The sequence below is a fragment of the Vidua chalybeata genome, chromosome 10 (assembly GCF_026979565.1).
Source record: "Vidua chalybeata isolate OUT-0048 chromosome 10, bVidCha1 merged haplotype, whole genome shotgun sequence".
NCBI lineage: Eukaryota > Metazoa > Chordata > Aves > Passeriformes > Viduidae > Vidua > Vidua chalybeata.
This window is the reverse complement of record NC_071539.1, coordinates 3,493,604-3,516,108: the sequence shown is the minus strand read 5'-3', so window position 1 is coordinate 3,516,108 and position 22,505 is coordinate 3,493,604. Positions and strand designations below refer to the sequence as shown.

Genomic DNA, 22,505 nt, shown 5'->3' with positions numbered 1-22,505 from the left:
TGGTTTGTAACCTCCTCTGAACACCTGGCTCCATTTTTTTTACCTCCATTCATATTTTTTTTAACCTGCATTCACATTTTCAATTGATATTTAATATTCTAAATACCTTAAAAACTTGAAATACTTGAAATTGTGCAGAATTTTAGTATGGAAGAGGTATATGGTGTAATGTATATTTATATATAGATATGCATTTGCATACACATATAAGTATGTATCAACTAGATAGATATGTGTCTGTTTTGCAGCTCAAGATTTTGGGTTATCTGGAATCATCTAGCTTTTGCTCATAACCCAAGTGCAGAAAAGGTGCTGGAGCTCTGTTCAGATCAGTGAACTCAGGGAAGTTTCTTTCCAGGTCCATAGCAGAATTTCCACGTCCAGCAGCTGAATTCTGACTTGAAATATAAATTGAGCACGTGCCCATATTTACATGTAACCCATGGCCAAGTGCTCTTTCCTTGTGGACACACCAATTCCAGGATAAATTTCTACCAGAGCTGCAGCATTCCCTCCGCACCCCAGCTGGAGCTGAGGATCACAGGGCAGCCTGCAGGAATGCTGAGCAGAATGAGCTAATGGGGTGGGTTTGTTCCCTGGGCTTTGGTGTTCCCCCTCCCCAGTTTCACACAAGTCTTGGTACCAACGTGATGCAAAATAGATCCAAATATTTGTTACTGATGGTGATTAAAGCCTCCTAAAGCTTGTCACTGGTGGAGCTGAGTGGGCACTTCGGAGCTGGGGCAGCAGGAGGGGAGGCAGGATGGGTTGATGGTGGTGAGTTTGCATTCTGGCTTCTTGGACACTCCTATTCCTGCCTGACTGAATTCCTGAGCCTTAAAAATGATGTTCCAAGCACATTGTCTCACTGGGCTGGCTGTTTGCTTGTCAGCCTGTGAGTTTGGGTGGGGCAGCTTATGAGGAAGGCTTCCACCCTCTCGGAGATGTGAGTGCCCATTATAGCATCTCTGATGTGCTGGTGAGGATATTGCCAGCAATTTGTGGCTAACAGAGTTCACTTTGCTCCTGTTGGAATGGAATCCTTGCAGGGAAAAAGTCATTTCATCTGCCCTGCTGAAAGTCAGGTGCTGCTTTGAGGTTTGATGGTAATGAAAGCTAAATAAATCAGATTACTGGGATAAAAATGAGCTCTACAAGTAATTAAAGCTGAATCCTTCGTTGGGTGATTTTTCTTGGGATTTTCAGGATTCAGGGGTGTGAATTTCTAGTCATGTCAGAGCCTGAGGTGAGCACTTGAGGAATTCAACCTCTTTGGTGCTGTCCTTGTTTAAGGAAGGCTCTTGTGAGCTGGATGCACTTCTGATCTTTTTGTGGTCACTTAGCCCAGCCCAACCCCCTGAGATTTTCTGTTATGTATTTTTAAATAATCAATAGAAGAAACTGCAATTGCTCCACCTCGTCCTCTGCATTTTCCCCCTCCCCTAAAGTACCTGAAAATAGTTGCTATCTTATTTTCCTGAGGTGTGTCTGATCCCAGAGTTTGGCAGTCATTTTCAGGGCTTAATTACAAACATGATGAGAGAAGGATGGCCTGCCTGAGCTCCTAGAGGGCAGAGTAAGGAGCCTGCTCCTATCCACACCACCACACTCAACTAAGCCATTTTCAGTCAAAAAATGGATCGCTAACTCAAATTCCTGATTTCTGGATCTACAGATTGGGCTTTTTTATTCAAGCTGTGTTTTTTACTGATTTCTGAATATAGGTATTTGTATACATCCTGACACCATGTAGGTACAATCACTAAACCTTCATAAAACTGAAAAAAAGTGTAAAACACTGTTTGAGAGAAAGAACAGGCCCTTGTTTCCTGGAGCTGAGCGTTGATTTAACTGTTTTAACCCGAGATTTAACTGTTTAACCCAGAGAAGAAAACTGTTGTCTCTGCAGCTTTTATCAATGTTTGTGTTTTTCTGCTAATTTTAGTCTAAAATCATTACCCAGGTTTTGTTTGAACTGTTTGCATTTATCATCACTCCAAAAAAATCCCAAATCCTTTATCATCTACTGGTGTATAGAAAACAGCAATGCTGATCCCACCCATGGTACCAAGGGTTGGGAGAAACCTTTTGTGGAGTGCACTGGAAATAATTTCTGGAAACATGATCTCCTTCCTGATAAAAGTCAGGTCTGAAGCCTATCTGTGAGGGATTAAATATTTAATCACATTTAATACCCCTTCTCCAACTTATTTTTAGCAGCAGCTATTACAGTTTACTCTTTGAACATGAGAAATCCTTCCTTCTGTCCCAACTTACCTTACATCTGTTGTTTCCTAGAGGTGTTATTGGCTTCTAAGAAAGGCAATGTGTGAGGCAGGCTGCAGTAAAAGGATTCTATTAAATGTAGATGCTTGCTCCAGTTTAAAAATTAATTTTCCTGTCATCCTTGCAGTAGAAGAGAGGGCACAGTGGTCTCTTAGAAGTACAAGTGTGTGTTTCTGGGGTGCATTAATGTGCCAAATTCTCCAGCGTTTCCCATTTTTCAGAACTGCAGTGAAGGCAAAACTAGAATTGCTTACTGGAACTTTTTAGTTTGAGCTTCTTCCTGGAATACTGAGTAAGTCAGAGGAACAGGTTTATTGTAATGGATAGCTCATTTTTGGTGTTGGATCTCTGAAAGCACATGTTATGCTTTCTCTTAAAAAAATCCCCTGAATGTAAAGATTCATATATTAAATATAAACTTTTCAAATTATTACTACTCTGAGCAAAACAAATGGTTAGGGAATTCAGTGAAAGCAGGGGTCATTTTTAAAAGCACAACTGCCAGTGAGTGATGTGGTTTTCCAGGAGGAATTTGACATGACTGGCTGTAATTAGACAAACCCATTACTTGATCATGTGAGTAAATTGCAAAGTGTAGGAGTTTGTTTGGAAGTCAAGGTAATTCTCGTGGTCCACACAGTGCCAGCTGTGGTTTGCAGAGAGCAAAATGACAGCAGTCCATCCCTGCCTGGATGTTGCACAAGGAAGCCTCACACACAATCAGTTTTACCCTGCCTTGGTCTCTGTTTCTGTCCTTCTTTGTGGCAACTCAAACCAGAAAACTTCAAGGACAGAAATTATTAAATGGCTTCAATATTTTGTTCAATATATTGCAAATATTGTGGCTTGGAGCAGCCTGGTCTAGTGGAAGTGAAATGTCCCTGCCCATGGCAGGGGGGTGGAACAAGCTGAGCTTCAAGGTCCCTTCCAAGCCAAACCATTCTATGATAAACAGATTTTTTTTTTTTTTTTTTTTTTGTACATAATAGATACTGTTTTCTTACTCCATACTTAAAACAGAAATTTCCTAGTCTTTATTGTGGGAATACTTCCATTTTTCCCAAGATATTTGCAGTGTCACTGGAATATCCATTTATTGCTAAACCCCCAGTTGAGTCTCGGAAATAGATGGGGCTCAGACTGTGACACTGAGGCCAGCATGGCTTGTACCACGCTGGGGAATCCTGCTGCTGCAGTTTGATAATCTGTTTCTGATAAGATTATCAGTAGTGAAATCACTGGATCTTGTTTGAAAGCAGATTCACTGATTTAAATACAGGGCTGGGAGCTTGGGGAGCAGTTCTTGTTGTATTAATAATATCTCCTCCCAGCATGAAATGTGTCACAGGAGTCATGAAATGTCATCTGAGGTCAAAATTTTAATGATTGTCATTGGATTAGAGAATTTATCCTACACCCCGTATTGAAGGGATTCCTCTTTGACTGGTGGAAATGCTTTACTCTCAGCAGAAAAGCTTTTTCCATGGGTTCACATTTTAGATGGTTCTATTTGCAGGGACAAGAATGGGGAATTAATTATTTTTATAGCAAGTCTGTGTTCTGCAGACCTTCACAGTGTCACTAGAGAGGTGCCAGGGTGTTTACCCCATGCTGCTGGTTCAGTTCAACTCTGCCACAGTGCGAGGGAAAACAACACTGAGTGTTGCCAAGACTACTGAAATCTGCTGGTTTTAAGTGAAAGATATTGCTGTAAACTCAGAGAAAGATCTCAGAATTGTGTAACAAGCAGTCATGTTGAAATTAGTTACGTTTCTTGTATCATGTGTATTTAAATCCCAACGTAATGATTTTCAAGGGAACTGGGGCATTTTAGACTCTGGATCATCCTTCTGACAGGCCAAATGATGAAAGTAACACTGTCACAAAATTGCTGATAATGTAAACAAGGAAATGCTTTCTTTTAAATGTACAATAATGGCTTATTTTGCTTAATAATAGCTTTATTGTTTAGAGGGTCAGAGCAAAGATAAGAGAAGGAACCTTGACTGTTAAATAATCTCAATTTCATCACCTCCCCGACTCCTGTGTTGTAATTAACGCTCAGCACTGGTGGAAGTGGTGCAATCTGGGAACTGCAGGGAATTCCACACTTCCCTTCTCCCTCACTTCCTTTTCTTTATGGGAAAAACCTTGGGACTTGATTTTACTGGCATGTTTTCCAGGAGTTTCAGTGTGTCCTTGTTGGAGGTGAAAGGTCAGGTTACCAGTTGAGTTTCTGGGCTCTGTGAGTTTGTGGGTCTTTGTTCATTTCTGTAGGTTGCATTCTGTAGGTAATTTCAAGAATTAAGCTGACACCTGCAGTAATTCCAGCTTTGGAATAGTGCCTATTAGCCATTAAATGACAACATTTCCCCCCCTTTTTTACCATTCTATTAGATAGAGTGTAAAAATAAAGTTCAATTATTTGTGCAAAGATCAGTGCAAAATTAAAAGCTTACCCTAGGAAAAATGATTTGTGCATCCCAGCAGTGGGATTTTGTCAGATTCCTTATTTAAGTTCCACCCCCTGCTGGGCTGGACTTTTCTATAAAAACTGTTTTTCAGTGTATTTATTTCTTTCAGATTCTTGCTCAGACATCTTATATCCAGGCTGGCTGTGAAGGAAGAGAAATTTCTTCTGTAGTAACAAGCCCTTTGTTTGGGCTCTTCCTAAATTTCCTAACTGGTGGAAATAATTCAAATTTATGGGAGATTAACTCCAATATGTGCTTATAAAATCTGACCTTCAGCCTACTCCCCAGAGGAGCAGGTGAGAAAACATGGGAGCTGTGCTTTGTTAATAATTATTTTTAATCAACACCTTCAGTACATTGCACTTTATGGACTTTAATCAGAGGGGAACGTGCTAGGCCAACCACTAACTGAACTCAGAGGGCAGAGCTGAGGGAGGAGGTTTCTCCTTGCCCTTTTTAGTCACCTGAGGGGCTGTTTTAGGACTTCTCCAGCTTTGTGCCAATATTTCAAGGATTCCTACTCAGCAGGTAGAGGAGAGGCTGCACTGCCTGTGTTCAGACCCTGCAAGTGCAGGGTGAATCCCAGAGCTCAGCAGGGATGCTCTGAGAGGTCCCTAAACCCCAAATCCTGCCTTCTCTGCCCCTTTCTCCTGCCCCTGTGATGGGTTTGCTGTGCAGGGCTCCCCCCTACAGACACACTTGTTAAAGCAGCAGCAGGAGCTGTGGAAGGTGCACTTGCAGATGGAGGAGTGGAATGGAAAACGTTCCCTCCAAACCCGTTTGTGGTTTCGTGTGTCTGCCAAAAGCCCCGTTCCACCCTGATTGCATGGGAGGGGAAGCCCATTATGGATTTTCATTGCTCTCCTGAGCTGCTCTGCTGCCACTGTTCCTTTTGCACAATAATTGAGCATTCACCACCTTCAGGGCTGAAATAAAACCATTACTGTAGTGCTGCCTTTTTTTTTTTTCCTTCTCCAAGCCTGCTGGTGACTTTCTGAATATTCATTGCCTGCTTTTTCTCCTCCAGAGGGTGTTGATACATTGGCTCATCTTGACTGATGCCCTTGACTTTAGAAGATAAATAGCAAAGTGGAGATAGGTGCCTGGGATTGATTAGCAATCCAGCTTCAGAGCTAAAACATAAACTCTTGTAGATAAGGCAGCAGGATGCACCTTGGTGGAATTAAGAACTTGTTTTAAGGTGCAAGAGGAGTTTTCTGTAGCTGCCAAGATACAAATCTTTATTTGATGCTTCTTGTTGAAGGCTTGCATTCACCAATGGTTTATTCTCAGAAAATGAGTTTCCTGGTTTTGATGGAAAAATCACTCATTGTTTTATTACAAATTAACCTCTCATTAAAAGAATGCAAACTGTAATTTGGGCAGTGAAAGATACTTGTGTTAAACTGAGTTTAAACACATGTAATTGTACATTTCCATGAGTTTTACTTGATATCTTTGCTGCAAACTTGGCTGTTTCTGGTAATGAGAGGTGAGGAAGGGGTAAATAGGGAGTGATGTGCCACATCCCAAACTCCATGTCCAAAGCACAGGCTGAATGAAACCCTGCTTTACTGGCAGCCAGATGGGGGGACTTTGTGCCAGAGGATGTTTGATATCCTAAACACACCTGGATACAACGAACAAAGTCATAAATGTAAACCCCATTTTGGGATGGTGTCTGCAAATGGGCAGCTTGGGACAGTCCTTGGGAGTCATTTTTGCTGGGAGACAGTGCAGAGGAATTCTGTATTCACAGTTTTTGGGAGAACTTAGGGTGGCTCCCAGGTTCCCCATGCCTCAGCTCAGGCAGCAGTGCCTGCTGCACCTCCAGGAGCTGTCCTGCCCCTGGGCATCTCCCCTCCCTCCTTGTGACACTTTGTGTGCTGCCAGGAATTCCTCTGGCAGCCGAGCTCTCCTGTCTTATTTCCTTGTCTCTGTGCAAACAGGGCAGGGGAGGATGGAAACATGGAAAATGTCCCTGCATTCCTGAGAAGCAAGGAGGCTTTGGTAGCTCCAGCACAGCTGGCTGCCTCCACAAAAAAATCCCTCACCTGCTTATCACATTCTGTGTTAGCAATGCAAATAAGCCGGGATTTGGGATCGATAAAGGGTGCAAAAAGAGAAAAAGTTACTGTCACCAGGGTTACAAACAGCCCTTTATCCCATGACCTCATTCCACTTGTATTTTCCTGGTGCATTCTGTGCCAGCACTCCCTGGGTGTGTTGGGGTGGATGGTGAGGTTTGTGTTTGTTACTTTTGTAATGAATTGTGTGCAAAATTTCTCTTTTCAGTTGTGTATGAGCACCGGTCAAGATTAGAAAAGTCACTGCAAAAGGAAAGGCTGGAACATAAGAAAGCAAAGGAAGGTAAAAATGTACTTTTCACTTTCACATTTAACTTGATTATAGTAGAAAGTAATTTCAAATGGTTTTTCTTCAATTTTAAGTCAGTTGGGTAATGTATAAGCAATATATTAGGATTCACTTGGCAGAGCTGTGCTGCTCTTTCTGGTAGTCCTTTTTAATTTAATCTTTTTTAACCAGATCATTTTAAAAGCAATCATCTCTTTAATACTATTTGCAGATGACTGCAATATGAGGTAATAAACACAGAGACTATGTTTGTATCCATGTACATAAAAAACCCAACATGTATGTGGGGTATGGGCACGTGTAAATCCTGTCCTGGCATGCCAAAAATTCAAAACTTGTACCAAAACCATGGGACCTTTTCTTGCATTCCATCAGCTGGGAATTAAACTTGGAATCAGTACTTTTATATGTGCTTTAGGGTGAGCACATGCTTATACACCTTTCCCTGATTAAAACTAAATTCTAGGTGTGTGTGAGGCAAACACAAATTGCATTTCTTACACCGCTGTGGAAATTCAGCAGGATTCAATCCTCTGAGTTTCCTCAGCCTCTAAATTCACTGCAGTTTTCAGGGTAGAGCCTCTGTTCTCCCTAAAACTGAGGACTCAGCTGCTGAATTAAAAATACGACTTTAGCAAAGCTGACAAGGAGTGAGGAACGATTCTCACCGTGCTGGTCTCGGTGGGTTTCTGGTGCCATCTAGTGTAGAATGGTCCTGCTGCTACCCGAGGGGAGACACCTTTTCAAACCCTGGGAAGAGAGAGGTCAAGAAATAAATGAGGAAATGTTTTATCATTTCCAAGAATACACAGTTTATAAATGCCCTTCTCCTTCTGAATGATGCTCTTGGGCCTCTGCTGAGAGAGTTCATGTGTCAGATTTAATTACTCATCTGTAGATTTGAGCCTGAACTCTGCATCTCTCACTATGAAACCTTGAGGTGAAAATATTTTATGAAACTTTTTAAAGTTTGTGCATTTAAAGAATTTGTGCATTTTGTCAAATTCTCCTTAAGTTATAGGTTTTCTTTTTTTTTTTTAAAGATCCTTTGAAAATTGTTTCTGCATAAATATTCAGCTCTTGGAAGAGAATTTATGTACTCAACAGTCAAGTTATTCAAGCGCAGATTCTCATCTTCCTGCTGTTTTTTTTTTCATCATTACTTTCCCTTTTATGTTGCAGATTTTCTTGTTTATAAACTAGAAGCACAGGAAACACTAAATAAAGGAAGGGTAAGTCATCATGCCTAGTACAAGTTTTTAATAGCTGCTGCTATTTGTGTTGCAAGGAAAAGGAAATACTTTGCAATTATGACTGTTCAAAGGAAGAGATCTTGCAAAATACTAATTGAAAGAGCTCTCACTTATCCCAGTTCTACTCTGCATTCATAAGTGCTCTCCAATTCCTAATTATTTGAGCTATAGTGGGAGATACTAATACCTCTCCAGAAAATTAATTTAGAAAATAATCCCCTGTTTATATTATGGTAGTTCAAACGTAATGTTGTTTTATTTAAGGGGAAAGGGGAATAAGAAGGTGTTGGAAATCTTTTTGTAGCTTAGGCCCCAGGGGAAATAACAGTGACAGCTTTCTAACACATGGGCTTTGAACTGGAAAGCATAAAGACATCAAGAAACTTTGTTTTATATACCAAGTGCCAGAAGGAAAGCTCTGTCTGGCAGAGGACCCAGAAACCTGTAGAGAACTCTTTATAAAGCAAGTAAATTAGGATTTTATGGCTATTTCATGTTGAAACTGGGGAGCAGTTTGGGAGCAGGAGTTAAAATTGGTTGTCACTGCAGTAGGTGCAGAGTGTGGGAGCTTGCTCTGCTCCAAAGCCAGGGGAGAGATGGATTTGTGTCCTGGGGAGCTCCAAAGCCAGGGGAGAGATGGATTTGTGTCCTGGGGAGCTCCAAAGCCAGGGGAGAGATGGATTTGTGTCCTGGGGAGCTCCAAAGCCAGGGGAGAGGTGGATTTGTGTCTTGGGGAGTTCCAGAGCCATCGGGGGGGATGGATTTGTGTCCCGGGGAGCTCCAAAGCCAGGGGAGAGATGGATTTGTGTCCTGGGGAGCTCCAAAGCCAGGGGAGAGATGGATTTGTGTCCTGGGGAGCTCCAAAGCCAGGGGAGAGATGGATTTGTGTCCTGGGGAGGGCATCCCTTGGCTGGTGACTCCCACAAGCTGGGTGTGCAGAGCTCAGGGGGTTTCACACGAGTGCTTTTGTTTTGCAGCAAGACTCCAACAGCAGATACAGCGCCCTGAGCGTGCAGCACCAGATGCTGAAGGTGGGTGACTGGGACAGCAGAGCACCTGTGCAGCTGGTTGTGCTGGGGGGACACAGCCTGCTGGCTTCTGGCATCACTGTACAGTGCCAGGGTGTGGACAGTGCCTTCCTCTGACTTTTAAAAGATGGTTTCCTGCATTTTTTCCTTGTCAGGCTTTCCAGTGGGTAATTTAACCTTATCAGATGCAATTACTTGTAGGGAATGCTGACTTATCAGCCCTCGTAGTTTGGCACAAAGGGATTTTCTGAGACACATTCATCAGCTCCCAGGGGGACAGTGCAGCTCTGGGGTGAGGTGACACAGCCCTGGAACAGGAGCCTGCTCATCACAGAGATCATTTTGTGTTTGGAAGGAGCTGCAATGTGCATGCCTTGAATAATAACCTTCCTGTTATGAATGCTTCCTATTCATCTGCACTTACTAAACAAATTGCCAAAGACAATATTAGCCAGATCTGCAGATACAGAGCTGTTCCAGTGTCCCAACTTGGTATTTGCAGAGTCAACACGAAGAACTGAAGAAACAGCACGCTGACCTTGAGGAAGATCACCGAAAACAGGGAGAAGAGTTTAGCAGGACATTCAGTGATCACAAGGAGAGATACCTACAGCTGCAGCAGGAAAAGGAGCAGGAGATCTCCAAGCTGAAGGGTAAATTTAAAATTTAACCTGTGTCTGGCTGCCCACATTAAATTGGGTGTTTGGCTTTGTGTGGTGTGAGAGAGACATTTTCTCTGTTCTCACTCACAGGTCGTTTGTGCATCTTCTGCCTCCTGACAAGTTCCATTTTATTGATGATTTTCTAAGGCCTCTCTCTGAAATCTGTTCATATGTGCTCTGTGTTTCTGTCTGGGTTACAAAAATAGCAAAAAACCCAGCACTTAAAAGCCTGTCCAGTGTCAGAGGTTGTTGAGTCAGTCTTTAATTTTTAATTCGAAGACTGGTATAAACCTGGGAAAAAAGGTTTGCCTCTTCTTGTTTGTAACTGAAAGGCAGTCTAAGAATATTTGCCACTGGTAGCAGAGATGTAATTGTGCCTCTTTCTGAAGTGACTTTATTTACATTTTATACCTCCTTTTTCCCTGTATGTGCCAGCTCCTCTGGCACGTTGCACCTGTACACTTGGGTGATGAATTCGGTTTCCACTCTTGGCATCCACTTTCCTGTTGGAGATTCTGGGCAGTTTTCAGGCCTCTTCCATCCTCATTACACAGTTCCATGGAAGAAAAGGATGGGGCTGTGTCCATCAGAGCCTTCTCTGCCACCTGTCCCTAGCACAGGGGGTGGTTCTGGAGCTGATTGCAGCTTTGTCTGCACTGCAGGCAGAGGTTGTTTGTTGGCTCCACGTCAACATCATGTAAAAAGTGGGAATAGAAGCCTCTGTCCCTGATCCCAGAAGCTTTTGGAGCCATCTGGGCATCCCTTCCAAAGGAATAGCTGGGTCCTGTGACAGAAAACTTGCACTTGCCAGGTGTGATGTGGGGAAAGAGGGGAGGGTGCTTTCCTCTCTGCCTTTCCAGGATTCAGATTTCCAGAGGGAATTTTGCCATCTGCAGCACCCAGCAGGAGCAGTGATGCAGAATTCCAGGTGCAGGCTGGGTGCACTGACAGAAAATTTCACCAAATGTCATGATTTTCTGCTTGAAAATGGCAAGCTTTTGATAGGGCTGGGGAGAGAGGTAAGAAAAACAAACCATACAATTATTCTACCTAATTTTTACTACAGCACTCGTGTGGGATTTTATGTAGATTGTGTTACAGTCTTAATTTTAGTGCTTAGCCTGGTGTTACAAATGCAGCCAGGTTTAAACTCTGTATTTCTTCTGGTTTCTTTTGCACAGAATCCCTGTATAACTTACGGGAGGAGAACAGGCAGCTGAGGAAAGCTCACCAAGACATCCACACCCAGCTGCAGGATGTCAAGGTAGGCCTTGCTCTGAGGAGAACTTTTCAAGATCATGAGGAAGAAATTTTCCCAAGTTTTCCCAAGCCCAAAGCAGGCTGTGCTGTAGACTTGTAGTTTCTGTTATGTGGGAAAAAGGAGAGGAATAGGCTGGATTGGATTTGTCTTTGGCCACCTGCACTTTAGGTATATGCCCATAAAAAAATAAAAGGTGTTTAGTATAGAAATCAGGATTTGGTTTTACAAGTTAAAAATTGGGTTTTGGCAAAACTCAGTGCCTAATGTTTTCCATCTCTGTTTTTTTTAAATGTTCATCAACATCTACCCCTACTTTTATTTTAGTTACACAAATCCTGGCCTCCAAATTGCCTTCCCTGGTGTGCTTCCTTCCTCTGTCTATTTAATATGCATTCCATGTGAAATAAATAAATTCCAGCTAAGGATTTTCTTTTCAAAATAAATTGAATTATCCTCCTAGTTCAAACTCCCCCCCAGCCTCCCTAACTGATCTTTAGAATGAACTTTATGTGAAACGTGTGATGTTCTTCTTTTTGTGTAGCAACAGCATAAGAACTTACTGTCCCAGCACAACGAGCTTGTGGTGACATTGGAAGACCACAAGAGTGCACTAGCTGCTGCTCAGGTCAGAAGGAAAGCAGCTCCTGCTGGCTCTCAGCTTCCCAAATCTGTCTCCAAACCTCTCCTGGCTGCAGGGCGCTGCATGTGCCTTTGGCATGGGGGCCCAGGAGTGCATGGCACGGAGGGGCTGCTCCCCAGAGGGCTCAGGGGGCAGAGCAGCCTGTGGGCCAGCCCAGCAGTGCATGTGTTCTGAGAAAAGTGTCTCTGCTTCCCTGGGAGCTGGCAGTGCCTTTCTGTCTCTGTCCTCTCTGGTGGAACTGCTGTGAGCATCCTGCACTCTGACCTTCACATTTATCTCTTACACCTGGGTGCTGGTGTAAAATCTCTTCTTGTGTGTGGCTGGGGAGGTCGTGAGGCTTTCATGGAATTCCAGAGTGGTCTGGAAAAAGCTCATCCAGTGCCACCCCTGCCATGGGCAGGGACACCTTCCACCATCCCAGGTTGCTCCAAGCCCCATCCATCCTGGCCTTGGGCACTTCAGGGATCCAGGGGCAGCCACAGCTGCTCTGGGCAACACACATGAGTGCAGAGGCAGCAGAACGTAGATGGAGATATGTATGGAGGTATGGGAACTCCAGGTGCAACTCAGATTAGTTTTTAGAAGAGCCAGCAGCATTAAGTTCCTTAAATGTCATTTTCAAGTGAACTCTCCGTGAAGCACAAACTGTTGCAGGCTCAGTCAGCTGTGCCAGTACAAGCTGTGGAGGCCACAGGGAATCTGGAAGTGGGAGTGATGTTGGAGCAGAGGAAGACTTTTGGTGAAAGATCACAGGGAGAGGCAGTGAGGCAGTGTGAAGTTATTTTTATTCCTGATTTTCTTCATTTAGGCATTTTCACAGTCCACAAAATCGTTAGCAGCATTAAAAGCATTGAATTTTTTTTTCCCACTTCTGCTTGTTGTGCCTGTCAATATGTGTAAGATACTCAAAAAACAGGGAGAGATCAGGAAGGTGCCTCATAGACTGAATATCTGAAGAATCATAATCTGCAGTACTAACCCACACTGGCAGCTAATTTTGAGTTCTTCTCCCACTGGCCACGTTTGCTGTGTGGTATGTGCTGAGAACATCTGAAATTCCACAAGGCCACGTGGAGGGGCTGATTTGAGGTTCACCAAGCCCAAAGGGAAGCTCCCCACTCTCCTGGCTTTGATTCAATTCTTTAATTAGAAATCCTGTGTCACACAAAGCCTCTCTGTCTGCAGCCAGGCTGAGACATTTGTCCCGTGGGGACCCTCCAGGGAAGGGCCTTGCACATGCCTTGAGAACAGAGGGTATTTCACACTTTTGTGTAGTTTCTCCTGCAAACCAGCTGCAGAAAGTCCCCAAGGGATTCTTTCCCAGCTCCATAAATGATCCCTCTATTTCTGGGTGTATTCTAGACATTGAACACCAGTAGTCAATACTGCACTAACCTGAACCTTTAAAGTGTTTTGTGCTTTTTCCCAGCCAGGCAGATTTTAATATATTTTAATAAACCCTGTTTTCTGCCAGTATCAGCACCTTTTAAGCTGTGGCCTTGACTCAGAATGTTCAGTTTAGTGACTGTGCAGTGGAACAGAGTAGTACTTGAGTTCTGATCTGGATGGGCACTCTTTAAATACCATGGAATGGTTTGGGTTGGAAGGGACCTTAAAGCTCATCTAATTCCACCCCCTGCCATGGGCAGGGACACCTTCCACTATCCCAGGCTGCTCCCAGCCCTGTCCAACCTGGCCTTGGACATGTCCACAACCTCTCTGGGCAGCTTGTGCCAGGACCTCACCACCCTTATAGAAAATAATGTATTCTTAATATCAAATCTAAACCTTCACTCCTTCAGCTTAGGGCCACTCCTCTTTGTCCTGTCCCTCCATCCCTTGTCCCCAGTCCCTCTCCAGCTCTCATGAAGCCTCTTTAGGCACTGGAAGGGACTCAGCTCTCCCTGGAGCCTTCCCTTCTCCAGGTGAACACCCCCAGCTCTCCCAGCCTGGCTCCAGAGCAGAGGGGCTCCAACCCCTGGAGCTTCTCCACGGCCTGCTCTGGACTCATTCCAGCATATCCCAGTTCATCTCTCTGCAAGGTCACCAAGAGGAGACAAAAAAAAAAAAAAAAAATCAGAAACCTGAGTATTAGTTTTATGTCCAATAAATACTCCTTTTTCCTCTGAGGTTTGTCCTCTCCAGCAGTTAGTCAGGGAGCAGAAGCATCCCCCTGGACTGACAGGAATAATCACTGTGCACTCTGCTTTCCCTTTAGGCCATTCTCTTTTAGGGGTCCATAGGCTTGTGGAGGTTCCTAAGCACACCCACACCTCCCCTGCAGCAGCAGGGAAACTCTCTGGTGTGGCACCTGTTGTGTGTGCAGCTGGTCAGCCTTTATACACCCTGCCCACCCCAAAAAATCCTCTTTAATTGGAAATCTTCCTGCTGCAGAGCCAGGGATTGAGGTACCAACCTTGCTGGATTTTCTTTAAAAGCTTCCTGATCCTGTCCAAAGTTAAACAGCAGATCAAATTCCAACATTTTACTGTTGCATTTCAGGAAGCCTTTAGAAATTTACCTTCTTTTCTTTTTCCTTCTGCTCTTCACCACTGTGCCTTTCTTTGCCTCACTTCCGTATGTTGGCTGTTGTCTTGTCTAACACATGTCTAAATGTTGAGCACTTGGCATTTTCACGACATGTAGATGTACTTTAAAACTTCTGCTTCTGAAAGAGCTGCACTTCTTTCTACCAGCAAAGGAGAACTTGTGGTGCTTTTGACTTCCCTCACTTTAGTCTGCCAGGAAAGCTTCATCATCCCCTTCTGACACTTCTCCAGCTTGGCATGAATAAAACAACTCCTCTTCTTTGTCCCACAGAGATGTTTTTAATACACTTTGGTATGCATGTGCACTTTGTAAAGATCTTGATGGATCAGTGTCAGCTAATGTTTGGAGGAAAAAATTATATTTTAAAAGCTCCCATCCCTTCTCCTCCATGGAAAATCAAGTTTTCTACCACGTGTCCTGCCAGCAACTTCACTCCAAGGTGACTACATTTGATTAAGGAATTAATTTGGACACCCGGTAATTAACATGTTGGCTTTAGACTCAGGTGGAGGAATACAAACAGCTGAAGGACACACTCAAAAAAATCCCAAGTTTCCAAGACGTGGAGAAGGTGGAAGGAGGGAATGAGCAGCAGCCCGAGGAGCGGGGCCCGTCCCCCCACAGCCGCCCCCCGCAGCCCCCCGGAGCTGGGGCTGAGCAGCAGCAGGAGGTAAAAGGCTCCAGAGAGCCCAGCAATGGTTCTGATCCAGCAGAATGTGCTGAAAGTGTCTTAGGAGAGGGTGTTTGACTGTGCACCTCTGTCACTGCGGTGAGGAATGCTTTAATTGTTGAGTGGCAAGAAAATCTATTCATGATGATCTTTCCTCACATGACTTGTCCAGTTTTAAGTGTGTTTATGTCAGCTGTTTTAAGAAGTCACTCAAAATCTAAAATTTTTTAACGAGAAATCTAAAATTTTAGCTATCTCAAGTGTTACAGAAAGCTTTTAGAAGTTCTGAAGAGATTGTTATTTTATAAGGTTCCAGTGGCACATTGAAGTCAGTGTATTTAAAATTGGCACACCAAGGTTCAAGCAGAAAATGTGTAATCTAGAAGTTAAGAAAAACCAGTTGTGATTTTGTTTTACAAGAATTTTTTGGCCAGCAGAACCTACAAGAAGTAAAAATCACAGAATCATTTAGGTTGGAAAAGAACTTTTAAGATCTTTGAGTCCAGCTGTGAACCCAGTTCTGCCAAAGCCAGCAGTAAACCGTGTCTCTAAAACACAAAGCTGGCTTTGTAGAATTGTTAGAGTTTTTCATTTTTCAACTAAATTGTAAGAGTTTTTCATTTTTCATCTAAATTGTAAGAGTTTTTCATTTTTTGACTAAAATGAGGCTTAACTTACTCTGTGGTGGGGCTGTACAACACCCTGTGTAGCTGTACAGCCACAAACCAGGTAATGACCCCATTTGGCAGGAGGAGCTCATTCCAAACCAGGCATTTGGCCCTCCTGACAACAGCTCTGGGCTGGCATAAAGGATCCAAGTCTGTCCTTGGCTCTCTTGAAACTGAAATCCATAAATGTGTTGTACACACATAATCCTGTGTCTGTTTTGCAGAATAAGAAGTCAAGGGGGAGAGAAGCAATAAATAGCCAGGAGCAGGACAGGGCTGAGCCTTTGCACGTGCAGGGAAGGGCTCACGAGGGCCAGAATGCCAAGGAGCTGAACATCCAGGAGCAGCAGGAAGCTGGAGAGGATGAGGAGCAACGGGCAGAGCAGATGGAAGAAGAACGCAAAAAGGAGCTTGAAGAGGAAGAAATGGAGCAGGCAGGGCAGCCTGAGCACCTGGAGGAGGAGCAGGACCAAGCCCCAGAAGAGCATGAATGGAAAAAGCAGGAACAAAAGGAAGAAGAAACCAACATGTTGGGTGATCACCTGCAGTCAGAGGTAGGGAGCTCTTTTCTAATTGGTTAAATCTGCTGTTTAAATGGAGGCTTCTCTTTTCACTGCTGGCCCTGTATTGCAGTCACCTTTTTCTAGGCAAAATAAAGTTTTTATAGAGAGTTTGGGATTCAGAGCACTCGCTGGTTTTTAGATAAAATTACTGTCATGTTTATAGAAAATTTGGGATTCGAAGCACTTGGATGCAACAGGATTCAGGCTCAACTTGAGCACACTTGTACTGCAGTGCTGGCCAGATCTTAATGAACATTAATTCTGCTGATAAAAAGCAACAGATGGAAAAAAAAAAAAAAAAAAGCAGCAGACTGAATCCTGTCTCCCACTTCAAACCTGAGGCCCGTGGTAGCTGATGGAGAACTCAGCAGGTGAGAGGGAGGCTGGGGTGGAGAACTGCTCTGCTTTGGTAACTTGATGCATCTCAGCAAATTGCAGAGTGTTTCCTTGTCAGAGGTACCTGCCTTCTGCAAACACACTGCCAGCTCATGCTTACTGTTGTTTGACAGGGAATTTTAACTGCCAGACAAACATGACTAAAATAGCCAGGGGGAAATCAGTGTGCAGCTCTAAATAAAACCAGCAAATCCTGGATTTACATCCTAGATCGGATCTGCAGTAGAAAATGTATTGCACTGGTCTCACTGTAGGCTTTGTAAACACTTTCTCTCCTGGCAGATTAATTGTGTCACTCAGGTGTAATGAGGAGCTGTTGCTGAAGAGGTGCAGAGGGTCAGAACAGCAGCAATGGGTTAAGCTGTGAAGCTGGAGTTAGTGCTGAATATAAAAAGATGTGCAGTGTCTCACTTAAGGCTAAAAGCAGCTCTCCCTGAGATTACCACTTAAATCAATGGAAACTTTTTTGCTGTCTTATCAGTCAGCAAAACCTCCTTTTACTGTGTAATATGTTGGGAGAAACCTCCCAATAATTTTATTATTATTTATAGGAAAAGCATGGCTTTCCTTAGCCCACAAGCTCCTCTTCCTTCCCTGTGTGCTCCACAAAAACCCCAACACTTCCAGTCTGTGTACCAAAAAATGTTTTAACTTCAAGCAGGGACACAAAAACTTAAAAATAACTTTGCTGTAATTGCATGGAGCTTGCTTTTCCCCCCTGGACAGCTTTCTCCCTGCTAGTTTCTGATCACTGGGAGGATGATTAATCTGTGACTAACATGTTTCTGTGACAGGTAACACCAACAAAGAGACAGAAAGCAGCTTACGAGCAGCAGCTGGAGCAGCAGCACCTTGGAGCCCAGAGAGCAGAGGAGGCCAAGCAGCTGAGGCAGCAGCAGGAATCCCTGCACCAGCAGAGGCTGCGAGGGCAGCTCCTGAGGCAGCAGCAGCTCCAGGAGAGAGAGCTCCAGCTGCAGAGACAGGCAGAGCAAGGGGAGAAACTCTTCAAAAACCGCCTCAGGTGCAGCTCTCCCTCTTGAGTTTGTCGTGCTCTGGGTTTACGTTGTCAGCTTTGTTCTGCTCCCTTGTCCCTGAGGGCAGATTTCCAGGGGGTTCTGTTGGCTCATTCCTTGAAGAGCTGGAGGTTTGTTCCCTAAAATTCAGAGTCCTGACTTTGCTCTTTGCCTGACCCACATCCTGCAGGACTGCAGACTCCACATACAGAGACACACAACACAAAGTCAGTGTAGCAGCACAAGGAAGTCTCTGTTCTATCAAGCATTTGTCAGGAAAGGTGATGTGAGAAAATATCAAATAATAGAGCATGAAACTGGGGCCTGCTCTGGCAGCTGCTGAGAGAGGCAGAGCTGCAAGTGGGGGGTTTGTTTATTAAAGCAGAAAACACACTTTTGAAACTGAAATGATGCTTGGCTTTTAATGTTCTCAGCCAACAGGCTCATTATGATAACATGGACCAGGACATTGTACAAGGGGAGGAAGAGCAAGGTATTCAGGAAGAAGAAGGAGGTAAGAGAGAATTTCTGTCCCTGCCATGCTCACAGGCTCCCTGTGCACTGCCTTGCATGGAAGACTTTAATATTAATTTCATATCCATTCAAGTGAAACATAAACTTGCAATTTAAAACCAGAAGCTCAAATAACCATGGCTGAACTGACTGAGTGAAATAGAGGAATTACTAAAGATCATACCCACATTCCTGAAAGGAAAAGTGTCCTTTTGACTGAGCTGTTATTACCAGGCTCTGTGGGTCTTGGTTATGCTCCTGGCTCTGCCTGTGGGTTTGTTTGATCTCTTTAAACTACAGAATTGTGGAATTGTTTGGGTTGGAAGGCACTCATCTCATTCCACACCCCTGCCATGGACAGGGACACCTTCCACTAGCCCAGTCTGTTCAATGCTTGGGCTGGTCTTTTAATTTCTGTTTCCTAATAGGAGTAGATAAATTCTATGAGCATTATCTGTTTATGTAGAGGCTGCCCACTGCTAAAACACGTGTGGAACCTTGTCTGTAGGAGACTCTTAAATGGATAACTAAAAACTGCTGTAAAACAATAATCACCTAAAAATTTCCTCAGCTTATGAACACGACAAGCAGCACCAGGATGAAGGTGAAGATGATGATCAGAATAATGCAAATGAACAGCAAGAAGCAGAACATCAGGCAGGAAATCAGCAGGCTGATGAATCAGTAAGTATGAATTAAGATGCTGAGGGTTGCAGTGTGACTGAAGTGAGAACCCACAGGTCTTGTCTGACATAATTGCACCTTGTAGAAGTGAGATAAGCAGAGGTCTGCTAGGAAGACAGGCTTGACAGTTGAAAACAACGTCTGAAATCTATTTAAAGGTGTCCTTACTCATTTGGGAAGAAATAAAAGGAAAAAGCTCCCTTGTGGGAAGCAAGGTGTTTATTTCCACATTCCTTTGATCTGTGCTTTCGGTGGAATAAAGGATTTGGTCTTAGCTGGGACTTGAACAGGTCCATTTGGCTTCAAAAATACCAGCAGTGCCCAGTTAAAATGAGAGGGGATGGGGTTTTGCATGCTGTCATTAATTAAAGGCCAGCCCAAGAGCCTCTGTAGCCAGCTGGAGTACAGAGGTGTGAGGTCCTGAAAGAGGATGTAGGTGAGCACTGAACTGAGCTCTGACACTGACTGCACAGAGATCTGGAGCAGGAGAATCACCCTGTGCCTTCCCCCAAACTCCAGCTTACCTGGAGCTGTCAGCATGAAGTGCATGTTCCCTATTCCCCTCCTGTTCAGCAAATTAAGATACACAGTGAATATTTCTAAGGGATCTTTAACTTGTTGTCTATGAAGATATAAAACTGCTGTTATTGAATGATAAGCAGAAAATGCTCCTTTTCTGCATGGCAAAGGTGAAAAGTGTTTTGTTTTCTTGTAGACATAGCCAAGGTCAACAGAGCAGGACAGGCTGATACTGAATGATGCCATCAGCTCTGTGGAGCTGTGAGCATTCAGCTCTTATCTTTGTCACATGGCCTTATCAGGCACTGTCAGCTGGTCAGTGAACACAAGCTGTGCAGCAGCCTCTGGGACAGAAGTGCTCAGATTCTGTGTGTGTCAGCAGACAGGTACCTGCACCTCTGTCCCTGCTCATGCTGAGGTACCTCAGTGAGCCCTGAGCCTGCAGAGATTCCAGCTGCTGCCAGTGGGGATGGAGCTGGCTCTGACAGCCTGTGCTGCTGTTCTTTCAAGGGAAATGCAGCTGGACCACGGGCTAAAAGTATTTAACACTCACTCCTGTAAATTGCAGAAGGCAGCCATGGAAGATGTGAATCCTGCTGATGACCCCAATAATCAGGGAGAAGATGAATTTGAAGAAGCTGAGCAAGAGAGAGAAGAAAACCTGCCTGAGGAAAATGAAAAGCACAAGGAAACGGGTCAGAAACAAGGACATCCAGGAATGGAGGAGCACTTGGTGGTGGGTAAAGGCAAAAGAGGAACCTCTAGGGCTTCTTCAGGAGTTCAAAGCTGCATATTTTAACTGTGTTGGAGCTGTAAACTCCTCCAGACAGAGAGAGTCTGAATTTTTATGGCATTGGTCTTCAGTGGGGTGAATATTCCATTGTCTTCCTGCTTAGTATGGAAAGTCTTGCTTTATTCTGTGAAGTGATTTTTCTTATATTCATCCTGCTGTTTTTTAATTGAGGGCAACTTTAAATCACAGAGCTGGGCTCTCACTACTGCTAATGAATGCACTAAAACTTCTCCTGCCATTATTGTTACTTCAGCTTTACAGAGAGCTTTAGTTCCAGAACAAGAAGCTTTAATCTTCAGCCCTCTGGTTATTAGGCAAGCTCATAGATCTGAATTTTTATGTGATCTTTGTGCAGATGGCAGGAAATCCTGACCAGCAGGAGGATAATGTGGATGAACAATACCAGGAGGAGGGAGAAGAGGAGGTAAGAACACAGACCCAAGGCAGGTGTAGGCTCAGGCAGCAGGGCACAACTCCATTAACACTCTTTTGGAAGTGCAGGATGAACCCAAATCACTTTGTCTGACTTTAGAAACCTGGGAAGTCTTTGCCATTACTCTGCTGTCCCCTTCTGGATACACGCTGGGTTACTCATGCTCCTGTGCTGCAATCCATTAGTCTTCCATGCCATACAGCATTAATTGTGCAATAATTGAAAAGATTAAGCCTTTCACAACACAAGGAAAATTTCCTGGAAACCTCAAGGTCACAGAAAACCTCATTAATCTCTAATCACACACTTCAGTTCTGAGCAAACTGCTTCCTTGGCCACTTACTCCTTAGCTGTGACTTTGATTTATCTGTGCTCCTCCTGAGCAATCCAAGCTGCAGTTCATGGAGCTGCTCAGGAAGTTGACAGCACATGGAGCTGGAGCAGAGAGGGAGGGAAGGGACTTTTCATCTCATGCTCATTGTGCAGGCACCACCCTGAGCCACCCCACAGCCCCTCAGTAGTACCTGATTAATTCCTATTTCTGCTTCCCACAAAACCACTTTCAAAAAAAAAAAAAAAAGCCCTGGATTTGGCTGCTGTCAGTCCCTCATGGGGAGCACTTTGGATTAGCTGGGATGCACTTAGCATTCACCAGTGCAAAATGCTGCTGCTCACATCCAAGCAGGCCACCAGGAACTGGGCAGAGCTTTGGCAGCTGCTCTCTGACTTCCAGGAGCCATTTATACACATCTCAGAAAGGATGTGCCCACTGTGCTGACTGGGAGCAGAGAAGAGGCAGCAGGGACTGAGTGAGCAATTAAGAGAGAAAGGAGATGCTGCAGTGGGGATCAGTTTCAAATATTTTCCATTGCTGTTCAGATCTTTCCCAAAGTGACCCTGGTGTGATGGATGCCTCTGAGCCAGCTCACAGGACACTGTTTGGAGCAGACAAGCACAGCAGCACTTCCCAAAAGGAAATCAAGTTTACTTCAAAACATTCCTCTTTCAGATTTGCACCTAACATGGGAAGTGGGGCATGGAATGGAGGGAGGGTGCTGGCAGAACAGCAGGGAATGAGAGATCCAAAAGCTGAACATCAGGGACACAGATTCAGCATGACCTGCTCTCTCCAAGGAGAGCATTGGAGGAGATTGTCCGTGAGAATTGTATTTAAAAGTTAGATGCTTTCAGAAGAAGTGAATTTCCTGACTGTTGGGTGGTTATGGTTCTTTTTATCCTCCTTTAACCTCTCTCTACTCTCTTCTTTAGAATCTTCATTCTGTAAAAATATGTGAACATGTGCCCAGTTGTGCCACTCTTTGAAAGGCAATTAAACCATACAGAACATCTCTTGTGCTTTGCAGGTGCAGGAGGATCTGACTGAAGAGAAGAAGCGAGAGCTGGAGCACAATGCTGAGGAGCCCTATGGGGAAAATGAGGAAAATGTGAGTTCTGTGCAAGGCAGGGCTCAGTGACGGGACCAAACCCTGACCACAACTGATCATGGCACAGGGATGTGACATAATAACTGTTCTAGCTTGCTTTGGGTCATAGAGGTGAACATTTCAGGCTGTCCCAACTTCCTTTAGCTCACCTTTCCATCTCTGTGTCAGTTCTTCCTCCCTGGAGCCTTTGGAAAACCTTTCTTTTCTGTTTCTGCCCATCAGCTCTCACAACTCCAGCTGAAAACCATTTCATTGCCCTAAAATAAGCCATAAAGAAA

General features: G+C 44.1%; 1 protein-coding gene across 2 annotated transcripts in view; it reads left to right on the top strand.

Annotated features, from left to right (window-relative positions):
* GOLIM4 (golgi integral membrane protein 4) overlaps window positions 1-22,505 on the top strand; it is a 29,553-nt gene that overhangs the window by 5,116 nt on the left and 1,932 nt on the right. The window contains exons 2-15 of one of the 2 annotated variants that reach the window (XM_053952238.1): window positions 7,056-7,130; window positions 8,319-8,368; window positions 9,367-9,420; window positions 9,920-10,070; window positions 11,261-11,343; window positions 11,882-11,965; window positions 15,030-15,200; window positions 16,093-16,422; window positions 17,622-17,848; window positions 18,275-18,354; window positions 18,925-19,037; window positions 20,125-20,292; window positions 20,705-20,773; window positions 22,147-22,227. In XM_053952238.1, coding sequence (XP_053808213.1) covers window positions 7,056-7,130; window positions 8,319-8,368; window positions 9,367-9,420; window positions 9,920-10,070; window positions 11,261-11,343; window positions 11,882-11,965; window positions 15,030-15,200; window positions 16,093-16,422; window positions 17,622-17,848; window positions 18,275-18,354; window positions 18,925-19,037; window positions 20,125-20,292; window positions 20,705-20,773; window positions 22,147-22,227 — 1,736 coding nt within the window. The remainder of the gene's footprint in view (window positions 1-7,055; window positions 7,131-8,318; window positions 8,369-9,366; window positions 9,421-9,919; window positions 10,071-11,260; window positions 11,344-11,881; window positions 11,966-15,029; window positions 15,201-16,092; window positions 16,423-17,621; window positions 17,849-18,274; window positions 18,355-18,924; window positions 19,038-20,124; window positions 20,293-20,704; window positions 20,774-22,146; window positions 22,228-22,505) is intronic. The other variant, XM_053952239.1, reaches the window with a different exon arrangement.